The sequence below is a fragment of the Nyctereutes procyonoides genome, unplaced genomic scaffold (assembly GCF_905146905.1).
Source record: "Nyctereutes procyonoides isolate TBG_1078 unplaced genomic scaffold, NYPRO_anot_genome, whole genome shotgun sequence".
NCBI lineage: Eukaryota > Metazoa > Chordata > Mammalia > Carnivora > Canidae > Nyctereutes > Nyctereutes procyonoides.
In genome coordinates, this window is record NW_026575135.1 from 37,755,060 (window position 1) to 37,774,364 (window position 19,305).

Sequence of the window (19,305 nt, forward strand, 5' to 3'; positions counted from 1 at the left end):
ACACTTTACATGTACTGTCACAATTCGATGCTGGATAAATTAAGTGCATCCTATGTGGCTCCTTGGGGAGAGAATTCTTGGAAGTATGCTCTTGGTTTCTTCTGGACTTTACCCCTTGCTCCTTTTCCCTTTGCTGATCTTGCTTTTGATTATCCTTTCACTGTAGTAAATCTTAGCTCTGAGAATGACTATATGCTGAGTACTGTTAAGTCTCACTCATCTGGGGCTGGTCTTAGGGACCCTCAATAAAATAGTTAAAACCTAACTTATGTAGGATTCCATATAAAAGAAAAGGCAGAAAGTCTAAAGTGCCTGGAAATTTGCCTTCTGGATCCCCCCATTCTGTATCATTTTCTTCCTAAGTACTACTTCATTTTGGTTTTGAATTTAGTAAATATGTTTAGAATATAATGTAATTGGGTGGGCACTTCTGCAACATTCAGGTACCAATGTGAACTCATTCCTTGTTCTCTGCTATCATTGGAACTGAGGTGTAAACATCAGAGACTTAACACAATGTATTTTTTTTTCTGGCTCTTAGACACACACAAACACACACATTTTCTCCATTACCTGGTATTCTAATAATTGGAAATCAGTACCAACTAGAATTCCTCCTTGATAGAATATAGTGGCAATTGACTCTCATTTAGGAATGTTTTACTAGTTAGGAAAATAAAATGAAAAAAATTGCCTTATATCAGTTTTTGGTTTTTGTTTTGTTTTGCCTTATATCAGCTTTTGTTTTTTGTTTTGTTTTGGTGTTATTACTTTATTCCACTTCTTGGATGTTTATACAGAATAATGCCTTTCCATACCATACAACAGAGAAGTTTCCAGAGTTTTTAATGTCTATTTCCCACTTGAAAGGACTCTACTTCCTTCCGTATTGGGAAAAGAAAAAGAAATAGGAGTGCCACTGAGAAATACCATCCAGGAGAGCATGTGGGAAGAAAGTGAGAGGCAGAAATTGGATTCAGGAGTGGCTACACTGGCCATCATCAACTCATATGCCACAGTTGGCCTGGTAGTATTCTCATCTGTTTGCAAGAGCTTACATACACTTTGCCTTTTTAGTCTGGTAGGATAACCTTTATGCCTTACTTCAGAGACACTTGAACATAGAGCAAATAGAGCATGTAAATTTATAGACAATGTTTGCTTTAAACTTGATGAAATTAAACACCAGAAGAAAACACTGTTTGGATGACAAAAATTTTGTCTCCTTCCCTGTAATTCCATAAAAAATAAAAAATGAAATGTTTATATTCTTTCCAATAATGAAATTCTGATTTTTTTTGTTAAAATGACTTAGTTCCTTGATAGTTTTTATTTAATATTACCTTTCCTTCCTGACATAAACATAGTAAAGAAAAAAGTCTTCCTGATAATTTTAGAAAGTAAGTAGTTGTTTTTCTTCAAAGGTGTCTTGAACTGTTTTTATTACATGGTGATTCACTGAGAGAATCACTTCACTAATTATAAAAGTATGTTTTTAAGACAAGTCATTGTCTATGGAACTGTTATAAATAACAAATGATAATAGGTTAAAAAGTAAATTAAGTGAAAGCCTTTTATATTTTATAACTTCAACTAGCTGAAAGGTCTTCTGTAATATTTCTTTTTTAGTACATTTCATATTCATTCAGCAACATCTGTTTTCTATGCCTTTTTTCTTACCATTCTATGCATTTTACTTTTCATACACAACCAGAGCTCTATATTAAGAATTCAACTGATATATTCAAATTTGACAACTCTAGTCTCTACTTTCCTATACCTATGTGTTTATTTTTTCTCTGCCAGTTTAATTTTACCAAACCTACCAAAGAGACTTCTCTACTCCTCCTCCTCCTGCTCTGTCTGCTGATACACCTCCTGCTCTGGCCAGGACCCAACTACTTCTTGTTTAAATTAAATGATTTCAAATGTTCTAATATTCAGTGTTAACATTGAGTAATTCAGTGTTGGCCATAAGTTAAAGTTGTTTCTAGGCTGTCAGATTTTACATGTACTATATTCAGATCCCATATCTGCATTTTTGAGCTCCATTTCTAATACTTAGTTCATCTTCCCTACATTTCTTTTTCCTTCTAACTTGTTTTCCTCTGACAGCCACTCTTTATCCATACTGTCATTTTTTTTGCATTTCAGAAATTTTAAGTTTTTGCACCTACATCTCTAAATAGTTCTATAGTAGAATGAACTTGGAAGCATAGGTACAACCAATATCTTAAAATATTTAGAGAAAAATCAGTTTTTACTTGCATCAGAAAATATTCATGTTTTTGTTTGTGAGTACATCTAAGATTTTCAGTATCTACATTTACATATGTGACTGCTGAACCAGACACTGGACAACTTCTGTTTTGGACTCACACTGGCTGTGTTTTCGGAAATCTAGTAAGCATCTGTCTACAGAAGATAGTTGGGTTTATGGGAATAACAAGTGGTTGTCAGTAGAAATGAATTAGATACAAAAAGAGCATAACTTGTTAAAAATGTGTGTGAGGTATAAAGCGTATAAAGATGAGTGTTCTGGAGCCTCTATACAGGCATACCTCAGAGATAGTATGGGATTGGTTCCAGACCATTGCAGTAAAGTGAGGCTAATGAATTTTTTGGTTTTCCAGTGCATGTAGTTATGTTCACACTATAGTCTCTTAAATGTATTATAATAATGCATTATATCTTTAAAAAACACTGTACATATCTTAATTAAAAATACTTTTTGTTAAAAAAAATATTAACCACCATCTGGGCTCCCAGCAAGCTGCAATCATTTTACTAGTGGAGGATCTTAGCTCAATGTTGATGGCTGCTGACTGATTAGGATGGTGGTTGCTGATGCTTGGGGGTGACTGTGGCAGTTTCTTAAAGTAAGACAACAATGAAGTTTACCACATCAATTGACTCTTCCTTTCCTTAAAGATTTCTCTGTAGCATGTGATGCCATTTGATAGCACTTTACCCACAGTAGAAGTTCTTTCAAAATTAGAATCAGTCGTCTCAACCCCGCTCTTCTTTATCATTTATGTAATCTTTTAAATCTTTTGTGATCATTTCAACAGTCTTCACAGCATCTTCACATGGAATAGATTCCATCTCAAGAAACCACTTTTCTTTGCCCTTCCATAAGAAACAGTTACTTCCCCCACTCAAGTATTAAACCCCTAAAGGTGATTTCATCCATGAGGATTAAGACCTTCTTCCAAACTACTGCTATGCTGCTGGTATTTTGACTTATTTCCATGATTCATGAATGTTCTCAATGGCATCTAGAATTCCAGATCATTTCCAGAAGTTTTCAATTTATTTTCCCAGATCTATCAGAAGAATCACTATCTATGGCAACTATAGCCTTACAAAATTTATTTCTTAAATAATAAGACTTAGCCAAATTACTCTTTGATCCACAGGCTGCAGAATAGATGTGAAAACATTAATCTCATTGTATATCTCTATCAAAGCTCTTGAGTGACTAGGTGCATTGTCAATGAGCAATAATATTTTGAGAGGATTTTTTTTTGAGCAGTAGGTCTCAATAGTAGACTTAAAATATTAAGTAAACCATGTTGTAAACAGATGTACTGTCATCATCGAGACTTTGTTGTTCCATTTATAGAGTATAGGCAGAGTAAATTTAGCATAATTCTTAAAGGCACTAGTGTATTATCAGTGGTAAATGAACATTGGCTTTCAGCTAAAGTTACCAGCTTGCATTTGCCCTAACAAGAGAGTCAGCCTGTCCTCTGAAGCTTTAAAGCCAAGCATTGACTTTTCTCTAGTTATAAAAGTCCTAATAGCATCTTATTCCAATGTAAGGCCGTTTGTCTATATTGAAAATCTGTTGTTTAGCGTAACCATCTTCGGTAAGTATTTACTAGTTCTTCTGGATAACTTGCTGCAGCTTCTGCATCAGCACTTACTCCTTCACCTTATACTTCTATGTCATGGAAATGACATGAACCAGCCTCTTCTAGCTTCAAGTTTCTCTTCTAGAGCTTCCTCACCTCTCTAAGCCTTCACAGAACCTAAGAGAGTTGAGGCCTTGCTCTGGATTAGGCTTTGGCATAGGAAATGTTATAGTTGGTTTGATCTTCTATCTGGACCACTTAAACTTTCACCATATCAACTGTAAGGCTGTTTTGCTTCCTTATCATTCATGCGTTCCCTGGAGTAGCACTTTTCATTTCCTTCAAGAACTTCTTTGCATTCACAACTTGGCTAACTGTTTGGCGCAGGAGGTTTCACTTCCACCCTATCTTAGCTTTCAGCATGCCTTCCTCACTAAGCTTAATCATTTCTAGCTTTTGATTTAAAGTGAGAGACGTGCAACTCTTCCTTTAACTTAAACACTTAGAGACCATTGTAGGGTTATTATTGGCCTCATTTCAATGTTATCGTGTCTTAGGGAATAGGCTGGAGGAGGAGAGAGATGGCGAACAGCTGGACCAGTCAGAACATGCACATTTGTTGGTTAAGTTTGCCATGTTATATGGGTGTGGTTTGTAGTGCCCCAAAACAATTACAATAGTAACATCGATGATAATTGATCACAGATCTCCATAACAAGTACAACAATAATGAAAAAGTTTGAAATGTTGGGAGAATTACCAAAATGTGACACAGACTTGAAGTGAGCAGTGCTGTTGGGAAAATGACACTAAGAGATGTGCTCCACACGGGGTTGCCACAAACTTTCAATTTGTAAAAATGCAATATCTGCAAAGTGTAATAATAAAACGAAATCTGCCTGTACTCAAGGGTCTGGTTATACTGTAAGGGGTTATCCCAGATTGCATGTGACCTATATAAAATGGAATACAGTTAAAGGGAAAAAAATCCCACAAAAAAAAAAAAAACAGATGGAGATTCTGAATAGATCACAGGATTTATGATTGGGATGATATTTGAGAGGTGGATCTTGAACAACAGTGGGACCCCTGAAAATTGATGACAGCATTCCAAGCGGAAGGGACAGCGTAAGCAAAAATGTGATGTTTCAAGAAAGTATAGTGCCTTCACTGAAAGGTAAGTTGTCACATTCAGCTTCAAGGTGAGAGTGTATATAAGAGAAGTAAGGCTTAGCAGCTAGATCTGGGCAGTTCTTGAATGCCAACATGAAGAATTTATACTTAAATCATTTAGCAAAAGGGAGCTATGTAAGTCTAGTTTCGAGGTAAGGATTATAATGTGATGAAGAGGTATACTTTGGGAAAAGCAGCCTGGCATCAGAATGTGAGTGGAGAGAGGGGAGTAATAGATAGGCCATCAAGGAACAATAATCCACTTAGGAAGGAATTTGGGCCATCACTAAGCTTGTGAGGATAGGTTTGAAGAGACAGGTGTGTGACTGGACAGCTGAGTTAACCAAGGAATTGGTCAAAGGAATTTACCTTTCCATGCCTGGATTTCAGAGAGAATAGTGGGGAAAATAGAAAGCAGAGAGGCACACTGATGGAAGCTCAAGTGGAGGTGAGTAGATAGGAATACCTTCTGTGTAAGGCATTTCAATATAGTTCTAGACTCCGAGTTCTGGTTTGAATCCTGGCTCCTAACATTACTAGCTTTATGACCTTAGGCAAATTACTCAACTGTGATGTGCCTCAATTTTCCCATCTATAAAGTGGGTTTGATAATAATACCCCAAACCTCATTTAAGTGTAGATAAACATAATGCATATACATTACCTTGAGTCTTTGTTGTCTCAGTTCAGAGTGTAGGCATTATTATCTTGTTTAATCCTCAGATGTCTTACAGGTAACTATTCTTAGCCTATTAATATATGATGAAATCAAGGTAAAGAGACTCTGTTACTTAAAGCAATCCTTTAGCTTGAAAATCACATTTCAGTAAAAAATAGGCCTCTGTGCCTTTGTGTGTTTCAGATTTTGTTTTGATTTGTTTTGTTTTCAGAATTCAGATAATAGTTTTTTGAGCAACTGGCTAGTTACTTTGGTCTGTAGGTGGAATCCCTATAGAAATCCTCAGAGTTGAAGTTTTCCTCATAGAAAGAGATGGAGCAAATGCAAGACAGAGATGAGAACTCACAAGATTGATGGGAAGACCAGATGAGGATTCAGGAATTGATAAGTAGAGTTATTTGCAGAAGCTGAAATGAAAGAAGAAAGTGTGTGTGTGTGTGTGTATATATATACACACACATATTTATAGTTGTAGTTATGGTTTATTATTCCTGTGTCCAGTATTAAACTGACAGATTTAATTAATTTGTTCACTCCGTATACAGAACACTATGTGAAAGACTCTGTTGTTGCATTTTTCCAATACAAAACACCAAACATGTGAAAGATTCTGTTGCATTTTCCTTTCTAGTTCCATGAACAATGGGATTTAATTTTGATCCAGAAAATGTCCAACATAAATAAATGTAATATCATTGCCAAAACCATTTTCTAAGAACAATAGATGGTTTTCTGATATTTGCAAAAAAAAAAAAATGATGAGGACAAAATTTTCCATATGTATATTTTGCTAAAACCATCATTCTCAACCTTTTTCAATCCCAGAATGCTGATAATATAGCTGCTTCCCCTGCACAAATGGTCTTGGGGAAAGACTTAATGTTTCTGTTGGACACCTTCTTAATGGTTAGGAGGGGAGTTCAAGGAAAAAATGTTTCCCAGGTAGGGCCAGTATATGGGTTTGAAGAGAGTGTCAATTGATTGGAATCTACTCATCTATCCAGGATGTGGCAGTGGAATGGAGTGGATGTTCTGTTTCCGGAGTCCAGAATCATTATGCCAGGAGAAAAGGATAGTTTTGTGAGAAAAGTACTACACTAAGGGGAGCTGACTGCCTTGTCCCAAGTCAGCCACATACTTTAGCTTCCTGATTTTAGGCAAGATACTTCTTCGTTAGTTTTCTCATCTGTACAATAATAAAGGTAGCACTAGATGACCTCTAAATTGCCTCCCAACTCCTACATTTATAGTATTAATGAATTTGCTCAGTATTGATTCATCTGAGTAGTGGGGATATAAAGTACAGTAATCTTGTGATAAAGAGACCTACATGACAGAAGAATGAGCAGATCACTGAAGGAACAGCTAATTCTTACTGGGAATGGGGAGAAGGGAAGAAGAGAGTGAGATAGGAAATATTTCATAGAGAGCTTCATTTAGCTTTCATTGAAGAGAATGACAGAAGCAGAATAGAGAGGGGTTCAGAATCAGGTAAGATTTTTCTGTACTCAGAATCCTTTATGGCAAGTAGCTCTTTGTAGCTAGAGCATCAGAGGTCTTGGCAGGAGATGATGTTGGGAAGGTAGGTTGGGTTTCTATTGATGGGACTTGAAATACCAGGTATGGGAATTTAATTATTTATTCTGTGCACAGTAGAGAACAAGTACAAGTTTGCTAGGAGAGGAAGTGAGATATTCCTAGTCTCAGTTTTCAGAAATCTAATGTAAATGCATAGAGAGTGGTGATTGGGAAAATCCCACTATTTGCTTCCTTAATGACTGTCTTTGCCTGTTAACTTACACCCAGGTACCTCTTGGCATTTGTATTGATCCTTCATGATTGTCTCCCTTTCTATAACAGCCCTAACTTCACCAACTCAAGAAAATACTGTTTGTGCTCCTTTTTTTGAGGTAACACCAAGAGCTTATCTCCCCTAAATGCATATTGTCTCCCCCCCACCCCCAACCAGATAAGCAATATGATTAGCAAGGTATAAAAAAACAAAGGGCAACAAAACACAGTATTAAAAGAAAAAGAAAGTTACTGGCAGTAAAAACTGACTTTCTCCAGTTCTGTCTCCAGAGATAGCCTGAACAGTTTAAAAAAGGGGGGAGGGGGAATTTTAACCCCTCAGTGGTTGTCACAGTGATGTCAGTCTTAACTGGGATCTCTTTGGTCTAACACACTAAAAAGAAAAGAAAATTGTATAGCACTTTCATTTTTGCCTCCAGCATTTGTTGGTTGAAGCTGTATTGACTGAATGCAGGACAGACACTAAAATCAGTCTTTGGGGAGCCAAGGGAGCCCTAGGGATTGTGCTAGAATCTGAGGGGCCTGGCAACTCTGGCTTTCGTGTTATTCTTTCTTTTTGCTGCAGCTTTTTCTTCCAGCCTGTTCAGCAAGCACACCAAGAGGTACCGTGAGTGTGTGTGTGCGCGCGCGCATGCATGCATCCACCAGATAGCTTTATTATTGCCAGTGCTATGAGTCCTCCCTTACAAACTCATGGCTGTCATTTGGGGATTTGATGCAAGCTTTCTACACACCCACTCATTGAGAGTTGAAAGCCATCCTTCAGATTGGTGTGGCCCAGTTATTTACACTTGCCAGTTATCAGCTACCTTGGTGTCATTTAAATGGAGACATTTTGAATGGTTCACACTTCAAAATAAATGTTTTAGTATACTCGTTAAATGGCAGTCATCTCAGCCAAATGTTTCTGCCTGTTCTCACGCAAATGTTTATTTACTTGATAATCTGCAGAATCATAAATTTCCAGATTATTTGCAATTGACTCAATCTGTCTTTTTTTTTTTTAAGATGCTTGTTGGGCAGCCCGGGTGGCTCAGTGGTTTAGCGCCGCCTTCAGCCCAGGGCCTGATCCTGGAGACCGGGATCGAGGCCCACGTTGGGCTCCCTGCACGGAGCCTGCTTCTTCCTCTGCCTGTGTCTCTGCCTCTCTCTCTCTCTTTCTCTGTGTCTCTCATGAATAAATAAATAAAATCTTTAAAAAAAAAAAGATGCTTGTATCATCCGATGTTCCCTGTTATCAGAGCAGATGTAGTCACCCTGATAGGGCATTGGGCTAAACTGATTTCATTGACTTAAACATTGTTAAACAATTTCAAATGTAGCTTTGGAAACTGTGTTCTGACCCTGTTTAATAATGTTTAAAAATGCGTCAATGAAATTGGCTTAGCCTATGGCTTTTATTACATTATCTGTTCTCAGTGACACGGATTCTGTGTTTTATGTGTGGACTGGTTCTAAGTAACCTAAATAAATAAATAAGTAAATAAATAATGATCCCAGCTGAAGAGTGTGGCTTATCCCTAACCCATCGAATTTGTTTCAGAATTGGTAAATCATGAGAAATACCTCAAGGATGCCCTATCAGCGATAAAGTTCTAGGAAATGCCTTCAAGAGGTTGAGCTGGTGTTGGGAGTCCAGTGTGCATCTTTTCCCCCTCTTACCCTCTCACCCCTTACTGCTCTTCCCCTTCCATTTACCCTCCGTGTCATTGTTGTGACGCCACTACTGAATTCCACATAATCAGCTTGGAAATGTAACATAAAACATTAAATATGTTTTTACTAATTGTGATCTGCTAAAATCACAATTGAAGTGCTCTGTCGAAGCATTTTTTTTTTAAATTTCAGAAGCAGTATTTAAGTGATGACATGCAGTAATTTGTTCATTCTTCTGTCAGTATAATTTACAAGACAGTGGCAGATAAACATAGCAATACAAGATTCATTTACAGTGACACAATGGCAGATACACAGAGCAGAACCCTGCCTATGAGATAAAGTGGACTGAGTGACTTATGCAGTAATTAGGGGATAATTGTCATTAACCTCACAAACAGTAGTTTACCCATATTGTTTAAAAGGCTCCAGGATGCGTAATGACAAGGTAATCTGTCAAAGCGCTAGGGGGAAATATTAATAAGATTTGTGCAAGCCTGGATAGAAAATATGCAGAAAGCGGCCACATTAAGCTAATTGGTGGATGAATATACACTTGTAAAAGTGCTTCTAATGGCACGTTTGCTGCTCTCCAAATGACTACCGTTAATGTGGAGAAGTGGGCTGCTTAGAAAGTCAGGACTGCTGGGACAAGAGGGTATTAAGACATGCAGACATGGTTATTACCTTGCTCTATAATGCATGCTTCTTCCTCGTATCCTCCTTTATTTTGAATTTCTGAGTTTTTTGTTATAGTAACATATATTGATTAGTAACTGATTATTCTGTTTTTGATCTATATTTGTTCAGGCAGCCACCAACCCCAAATCACTTCGACTTTGTAACCAAATAAAATGTGTAATATCTGCTTTGATAGCTGCTTATAAATATATAGAAACTGTTAATGCATACGTGGATTTATAATTATACATACACGTGTGGGGGGTGCCTTTTATAGAACACATTTAATCTCAGCAATCAAAGGAAAGTATATCCATCAACAGCCTTGTGTATGTATTACAAGTAATAATGTGTTGTTCCCTGATGAATGCTAAAGCAGGAAATTAATCTTTGTGTTCTACTGCCGTTCTTATGCCCAGAGAAGAACAAAGTTAAATCTCCCAATACATCTTTCTCTTCAATCATGCACTCCATCCTCTGTGTGTTTTATAGAATACTCAATCCTTGCTGTTTTATGGAATACTGCTTAGTGAGTGTTCAGGCCCTCTCTACTCCTGCTCCCTCATATCCTAAGGAATATGTTAAAGTTCCTTAGGGTTGTGCAGTCATCTCCAGTTGTAGAGTAATTCAAAGTATAATATGTGAAATAGAATCATCTTTTCAAGCTTTGGAAGCTATGATCACATTGGGCTATCCTTGGTTGCACAGATAAAATGGCAAAGCTCAGAGCTTGTGGCCTTGAATTTGTCCCAAGGTTTCGGCCCCTACTTGATGTGTAAAATCACTTTCATTGTGAAACTTTATCAGACATTATAGGAAAGCACATCAGGAAATGCCAGGGTCTCAAGCATTTATATTTAGATATGTAAAGCCCCACCACAGACCCCTAGAGATATATGGATGCTTTCTATGGATCCAGTGGCAGAACTTTGGTTGTAGAAAGAGAGGTAAAGGAGAAAATGTCATCTTCAAAGCAAAAATGTTAGGGCTCTGGTAAGTTATGTTTATTGCAAAGCAAACAGATTTATAACTGTCATAGGGCTCGTGCTTTATCTTCATGTCTGAGAGGAGAAGGAAACAAGACCACTTTCAGGGGCCATCCTTTTCTTTCTTCCTGTTGCCATTGTCATCATTGTGAGTATTTCAAACTGCTGCTTTGCTATCCTGAATGTTAAAATGATTTACTTCTAGCATCTCAGTGATGATCATTGTCGAATGAATAACTTGTGTCCTTTTAAAGGGTTTAATTGGAGGGAGGGTCTTATATGCAAATACTGCTCTTCCTTGGAACTGCAAAGGTTGCTGGAAGACCAGAGATAGTTACTTACAGCTTTATGGAGGAACAGCATTTATTTTGGAATGGTTGATTCTCAGGTTGCAGAGTTCTCACAAACCCTAACTGATGGGATTTTGAGGGGTTCCCATGGCCTCTTAGGGACTTTTTGAGCAGTTTTCCTAAGTTTTCAGGCAAAGTTTCCACTTGAGCTGATCATTGAATTGACTAGGAGTAAACTGATTAATCCAGAAAAGTGAATACCTCTAATTATGTCACTGATAAGGAGCCCCAGACAGAGGCATCAAGGGAGGCATCCAGAATATAGGACATAATACAGTAACTCTCAGATGAGGGCATGCTTTCAATCACAAATGAATGCATTCTAAAAATAATCTACAGACAAGGTTAAAAGGAAAAATAATAGCCTAGAGCTTAAAACATTTTAATTTTAATTAAAATTATTTATGTGTCCAGACTGTAGGCATAGATAGAAGAATGATGGAATTTGAGAGTCAAATAATGGAATTTTGGTGTAGCAAGGCCTAGAAAATATAGTCAGACTGACTTACCTAGGAGAAAGCGTAAGCTGGGTATTGGTGGTTTGACAGCCAACCCAGCTGGTCACTGGCAAAACCAAGACTAGAACTTAGGTGTTACTCACTTACAATTTTTATTTCCCTCTGAGGTTGACTCTATAAATTATGTTAAATGAATCAACATCTGAAACTTTAAGATGCAAATTCTGTTTTAGCTTGCAGGTGCAGAGTTAGATATCCTGTGCTTACACTAAGGACACGGGTAGTTCTATGTTGGAATTTGGTATGCTAGGAATATCAGCTGGGTTTAATATCTCTATTTAGACACTTAAATGATTCCTAATATACTATTAATAAATACTAAAATATACCATGTCTTTAAAAGTCTCTCAAGTTTGATTTACAATAGAGTTAGGTAATTTGAAAAATACTTTTTGAATCATGTAAACATTACAGAAAGTAATTTCCTCTGCTGTAATTTTTTTAAAGATTTTATTTATTTATTCATGAGCGACACAGAGAGAAAGGCAGAGACATAGATAGAGGGAGAAGCAGGCTCCCTGCAGGGAGCCAGATGTGGGACTCAATCCCAGGACTCCAGGATTACGCCCTGAGCCGAAGGCAGACGCTCAACCGCTGAGCCACCCAGGCGTCCCTGAATTTTTTTTAATATGGAAAAGCAAGGCACCTGCTTTATTTATTTGCAAACAAATGCCCATAGAGGAAATGCATATGGTTGTTTTAAGCTAAACAAGCTAAAATTCCTGAGTACAAAGAAGAAATCCTGACAGGCCTTTAATAGAGTTTAGCTGGGGAGTCTATGATTAGGTATATTGTAACACTGGAGTGATCTATCATCATCACAGTTTTTAAAGTAAAAATGCTGTACAGACTGTTACTAAGGGAGAAAAAAAAGTGATAGTCCTCTCTGAATTATATATTCTTATCTGGTCCATAATGAAGAACATTCTATAGCAAAGTGAATTTTCTATCAAAAGTCAAACAATATGTTTTAAAAATTACAGGAACCATTTAAAACTAGTGCCCTGGCATTTTGATAATGTTATTTTAGTTAGAGAGGTGATCAGTTTGGGAGGATGTATTGTTCAATTTTTCAATAATTTTTTTTTCTCTTAAAAAATACCTTTTTCAGTGAAAAGTATTTTCAACTGTGGATCAGAAAGTGTTGAGGTTTATTATATATTGAAAAATGTCAACACTAGTGCCTAAAAGTCACATAAAATTACCATGTTGCTTTCTTCTTCTGCTACCAATTCCAATCAAGGACCATGGAACTTCTAGTTCCATCCAAGGAGAGGCATTCCTTGACTTTGTACTTTTTTTGCAGTTAATTGAATATGCCTTACTTCAATGTACCACCATTCTCCATAATCCAGCACTTGGAATGTTTTAAGACTGACTTATAATGAGGTTCATGTACAGTAAGAGTAAACCAAGAGTGATACAGTCTCTATGTACATGTGCATATTTCAGTACATGCAGATCTGTATAATAAGTAACTCTTTTAAAGCCAATCCCTATGCGCAAACAGTATTTATAGAGAGCAGACTTCAGTGTTTGCATGTCCGCTAACAAGGACTAAGGTTTTCCTTTTTTAAAAAAGATTTTCTTTATTTTTTCATGAGAGACACAGAGAGAGAGGCAAAGGGAGAAGCAGGCTCCCTGCAAGGAGCCCAATGTGGGACTTGATCCTGGATCCCGGATTCCAGGATCATGCCCTGAGCTGAAGGCAGACGCTCAGCCATTGAGCCACCCACGTGTCCCTAAGGTTTTCCTTTTGAGAGAAAATTCTGGAATGCAAAGTTTTCTAAGAGTTCTAGCATTCTAACCAATGATGGATATTCCTGTAGCATTCATTTCTCCTTATCTGAATCAGAAAGATATTTCAATCAGAAATATCTTGATATTTCAAATCAAGATTTTTATAATCTGGACATTCTGAATTTATCACCAGCTTCTATAATCACAGCAAGCCAAACTATACCTAGCTCTAATGTTTGCATGCTCATTTTAATAACTATGACGGTCCTGGGTTGATGAGGAAAGCATATTTGTTTTCCAAAGGGGATGTTCATGTGGACAAATGTTAACAAATAAAGTACAGTCCTGATTACTATTAGTTAGTAGTTTTTCTTTTCTGTCTGTGCCACACTCTGTTGATTCTTTCTCATGGTACTCAGTCTTAGAGAGGAGCAGAGGAAGCAAGAATGTGACTGGTCAGCTTTATATTTTGAAGGTAAAGTGATGCTCTTGAGAAATTCTGCAAAATACAAATTTCCAAATCATAGAAGTTGAGTAGGGTTTTCATTACCCAAAACAAATGTTGATTTTTTTTATCAGGTCTAATTTGAACCATTTGGTGCAATCATGGTATAAATGAGTATTTTCATTCTGCCTACAGATATTACAGTTGTTTCAGCTGGCCTAGAAACATTAGCCTAAAATAGTGGTGGAAAAGCACAATCACATAAAAGAGCTCTGTGTGAATAAAGAATGGTATAATTTTGTTTACTTATACAACCAAACTGCTCCAGTGTATATTGTATATGCTAGTGGTACATCTTTCTCAATCAGTGCCCTCCAAGAAATATGTGTTTAAATGTAAATTTGCTAAAACAAATAAGCATGCCAAGTTCTTTTCCCACATAATTTCAAGTGTTTCTCAGAAATTATCACAACATTGCTTAAAAAATTTCCCTAAGTACTTCCCAGAATCTATTCCTTTCAATAATTTTTTTTCTTTGACCATTTTTATTCCTCTCCCCTTCTTTCCTGCTTACATACACATACATGCAGGCACATAGACACACAAAACTTTGACCCATCCACATTTAGGATTGCCAAGTCATAAATTATAGAGATAGATAAAATTTAACAAGAAGGGGGCGGGGATTGGTCGTGATGTAAGTGGGGAGCACCCAGACCAGTTCAGTTTTTTGGCTGAAGAAAAATGTTTTCACAATGGCTTGACTTTAGGTAGACTGTTTGAATGGAAATATCTGCAAGTTATATGCAGACCCATCTAAGTTCTAAAACAGGTAACCAGTGGGAGAATGGGACAAAGGAGGGCTGAAAGTTTTATGACTTCTATGATTTTTTAAAAAAAAAAATGTGTAATGTTCAAAGGCTTCCTTTCCACAGAGTATCTCCCTCAAACTCTTGCTACTTCTAGTCCTCAGTCTGCCCTCTCCACCCACGAGTGGCACTCATGATCTCTGTTCTCAGACCCCATCTGTTAAGTTGATGGAATACCCCTGTTTATATCATCGAGATAATGGTCTGAGCCCATTGCTTGCTCCTGAGGTGACCCAGCAATTAGATGATATATTTCCTAATTTCTGGGTCACATCCTGACACATGTCCACCTAACCAAGAGTCTAGCACGAAGTAGAGGAGAGCTAAGGTGAATTAGCTGACAGTTCCTCATCAACATCATCCAAAGTGTTCGTGAAGATGTGTGTGCATATACTACCTGTCTGCCACGTGTCCGTATTAACTGTGTAGGAAAGCAATCTCTAGTTTTTATGACTGAACACCCCTTTGGTAAAAATATATGAGCTTGGAGCTTAATATATTTACAACTATTTCTAAGTTAGTTTAACATATTGCTGTAAAGCCACATATAAAATATTAGTAAGGGGATCCCTGGGTGGCTCAGCGGTTCAGCACCTGCCTTCAGCCCAGGGCATGATTCTGGAGACCTGGGATTGAGTCCCACATCAGGCTTCCTGCATGGAGCCTGCTTCTCCCTCTTGCCTGTGTCTCTGCCTCTCCCTCTCTATGTGTGTCTCTCATGAATAAATAAATAAAAGAAATCTTTAAAAAAATAAAAAATAAAATATTAATAAAAATCTTTTAGGTTAAAAAAAGAAAAAGGAAAACTTTTGTTTACTTCCAATGTCACAGTGGATTATGGGGCATACCCTACTGATGGGAGAGACGTGTGTGTTTGTTATTCCGGCCACAAAACAAGGCAGGAAACAAGAAATAAGATGATATATAAATGGGAAATTTGGGCAGTCCTGGTGGCACAGCGGTTTAGTGCTGCCTGCAGCCTGGGACGTGATCCTGGAGACCCGGGATCGAGTCCTGCGTCGGGCTCCCTGCGTGGAGCCTGCTTCTCCCTCTGCCTGTGTCTCTGCATTTCTCTCTCTGTCTCTAATAAATAAATAAAATCTGTAAAAAAAAATGGGGAAATTTATGAATTCTCGAGTTCTAAGTATGATTTTATGCAATTTATATGAGTTAATGTTTTAAGTCGACTTCATTAAGGCATATTTTGCATACAGTGAAACATACTGATTTTAAGTGTATATATTCATGTGTATTAAAGTGTATATAGTATATAGTCATGATCTAGAATGTTTCCATCACCCCACAAAGTTCCTCAGTGTTCTTTGCAGTCAGCCCCTGTCCCCTCCCTCACTCCTTGGCAACCACTGATCTTTCTTCTGTTCAGTCTTACCTTTCCCAGAATTTCTGTGATCAGAATGGTAGAATAGGTAGCCTTTTGAGTCTAATCTCTTTCTTTTAAACATTAATGCTTTTGAGAGTCCTTCATATTTTACTTTGTATCACTAGTTTATTCCTTTTAAGTGTTTATTGATATTCCTTCATCTAGCTCTCTCATCCTTTGTTTACCCTTAAGACTTAAACATCTAGAAAACCAGGTAAAATCAATGATTCGTAGCATTGTTTCATCAATTTTTAATTCTGCAATTACTGTTAAATTTTACCGGATAGAGTGCCAAGCTACATAGTCTTGAAATTTGGTAACTCTCTACCTTCTACCAAACCCTATTCCTCTTGCCTTGATATTTGAATTAATCCTGAAGGATAAACAGTACAAAATTCCAGTTGGAAACTGGTCATAAAAATAAGTAGCCAATATGGTTATTTGGAATACTGTCTAAATGGGACGCCTGGGTGGCTCAGCAGTTGAGCATCTATCTGCCTTTGGCCCAGGGCATGATCCCAGGATTTGGGATTGAGTCCCACATCAGGCTCCCTGCATGGAGCCTACTTCTCCCTCTGCCTCTCTCTCTGCCTCTCTCTCTGTGTCTCTCATGAATAAATGAATAAAATCTTTAAGAAAAAAAAAAGGAATACTTTCTTAAGATAGCACACTTCAAATCTAGACATGAAATCAAAAAGTACATCGAATAAACCTCTGATCTTGTACTAGATGGTCAGCATTTTCTATAGCTCAATATCATTTAATTAAGAGATTTAAAATTATATCAAAGAGGAAATATTTTTAGCTAATCATTTTAGGATTATTTTTAAATATATGCCTTAAATTTGACTGACAAGAAATTCATGGAGTAAGAATAGAAAATTAAACTATTCTCTGCCTGTCTTTTTTTTTTTTTAGAGTTAAACTGTTTGCTTAATTTCTTAATAATTTGAGTAATGCTAGAACAAATAAGTCCTAGATCTCTACTGTATTCACTGTTTCTCCCTCATTTACATGCATGGACAGAAAGAAAGGCATTATTTTCCTCCCTGTGCTGTGGCATGTAGTGGCCTGCCATGAACACAGATGGGTTCCTTTTTGGGCTGAGGAGTTTTGTAGGCTTGAGGTCATCTGACAATCTACTTATCCCGAATTTTCTTATCTTGTCCCTGTTCCATCTCTTTACATCCTTTCCTTAAGTAAGAAGAACCAAACTTACTTTGATCTTAAAACTGCAGGTCATATACAGTATTTTAATGTGAAAAAAAGGACTTAAATAAAACCATTGAAACCATGACAGTTGACTCTACTACAAAAGATTTTTAAAAAGCATTCTGCAGAGCCATATAGGTGCCAGATTTCTACTGAGTGATAATCACCGGTTCCAACAAAATAATAAAAGGAAGTCTCTTCATTTAAAATACTTATATGTAAATATTTCAAGTGTCTTATACTTTTTCTGAACCCAGTAAAACTGGTTTATAAGTCAGGATTATTTGGTTTCACTCATCTTTTAATGAATAGTATAGCTGGTTATTTCACAAGAAATCAATACTTATAATAATACCTTGCATTTCTCTTAACAGGGTAAGTCTTATTATCCTCATTTTGTAAATAACAATTCCCAATGAAAAGTTTTAAAGATCACTGAACTCTGGTTACAAATGGCAAAAGCCTTAAGAAAGTGACCCACAGACTCCAAAATGGAATGGGAAAGACAAGAGTACATTTACACACTCTGATGTGATGTATATTATTCCTGTGTAGACCCATGTCCAGTATGAATGTTGGGCAACCCACATTCATAGTGGTCTACCAGACTGAATTTTGTTTTATTAATGTTTCTTTGACAATACCTAACTCTTCTTTTGGCTTTTATTCACTCTGGTAAAGTTTATTTGACGTGCCAAGGGGGCTGAGATTTTAGATCTGTACTTCTCGATTTGTCTGTGAAGAAGGACCCATACCCCACCATCAGTTTTGAGCAAATATTTAAGTTGAATAAAATAAAAATAAATTAATTTTAAAAATCATTTTTTGTTGCTGCAGCAGATGTCACATTGTCTGAAAGCCTTCTAAATGATTACTCCCAATTATCTGAAGGTTGGTTTAAAAAAAAATTGACACTGGTCCTTTTTGAAAAACATATAGACCACTTGTGGAAATTCTTGCCTTGACCCAGGAGTCTCAAGCCACTGTTTTAAGAATCACTGCATCCAGAGCATGCTTATCTCTCTCTGTTACTGAGATTTTCAGGAGAAAAGAACCCCAGGTTCTTTTTGCACTTTGATGACTTCCAACTCCCATTCAGCCAGTTTATCCGAAGATGTACTAAAACAGATAGTCATTACTAGCATTGAGCTTGCAGACCCATGATGTTAGTATATAAGAAAGTCAACTTTTTCTTTCTGCAGTTGCTCTATTTATGAGCGTGATGATACTAGATACTTTTGATCAAATATGAATGGTGACTTCTTTGGAAGGAACTTCTGTGGCACTATATATTGCCTGGATTCAGGGTGCCCTGTCAGGGGGACCCCAGTTTGAACGGATAATGTGGATGTTTGTCCTGTTCCCAAGCATATTTGTTTGCAAGGATGTTATATTGTCCTATGTAAGTATAAATCACTGTTTCCATTACGAGTATAAATGAAGCTTCTCTTTTATGATTCAGGCTACCAGCAGAGTTCTAAATCTTGCTTACCTGGACCTCTTCCACCAGAAGTAAGTGGTTTAACGTAACAGTTCCATTTTAGTGGAGACAGCTACTCAGGACTAAAAGAGGTCTGAAAGGCAGTGGTTTTAGAAATAGCAGCAGGCATTGTGGCGGGCCAGGAGAAAAGAGAAACCATATGGGACTGCTGTGTTCTGTTGGGGGAGACAAGATAGGAGGGTGATGGAAAGGAGATGCCTCAGGTGGGTTTGATCAGTTGCCATGGTTTCTAAGGGCTGTTTTAATACCACAGGCGGCCAGCTGTGTAAGTACATTATCGACATGCAGACTTAGGTGAAGGCTACCTGAGAAGAAATGACTGTGTGCTGCTCAGGTCGCATTGCAGCCTGAGAAACGATCCACAGTAAAAGCTTCCATAAAAGAACAATCAAGAGAGTGGATTTGATAGTAGGAGAAAAACACTGTAGAGGAGGACATTACAGTG

The 19,305-nt window shown here is 37.2% G+C and overlaps 1 protein-coding gene across 13 annotated transcripts in view; it reads left to right on the forward strand.

The window, feature by feature from the left end:
• Positions 1 to 19,305, forward strand: part of BNC2 (basonuclin 2) — a 444,196-nt gene that overhangs the window by 394,620 nt on the left and 30,271 nt on the right. The window contains exon 1 of one of the 13 annotated variants that reach the window (XM_055302024.1): positions 8,721 to 18,871. The exons of the other annotated variants lie outside the window; for them this stretch is intronic. Coding sequence (XP_055157999.1) covers positions 18,797 to 18,871 — 75 coding nt within the window. The 5' untranslated portion in view covers positions 8,721 to 18,796. Of the gene's footprint in view, positions 1 to 8,720; positions 18,872 to 19,305 lie in introns of those variants that run through there. 13 annotated transcript variants of the gene reach the window in all.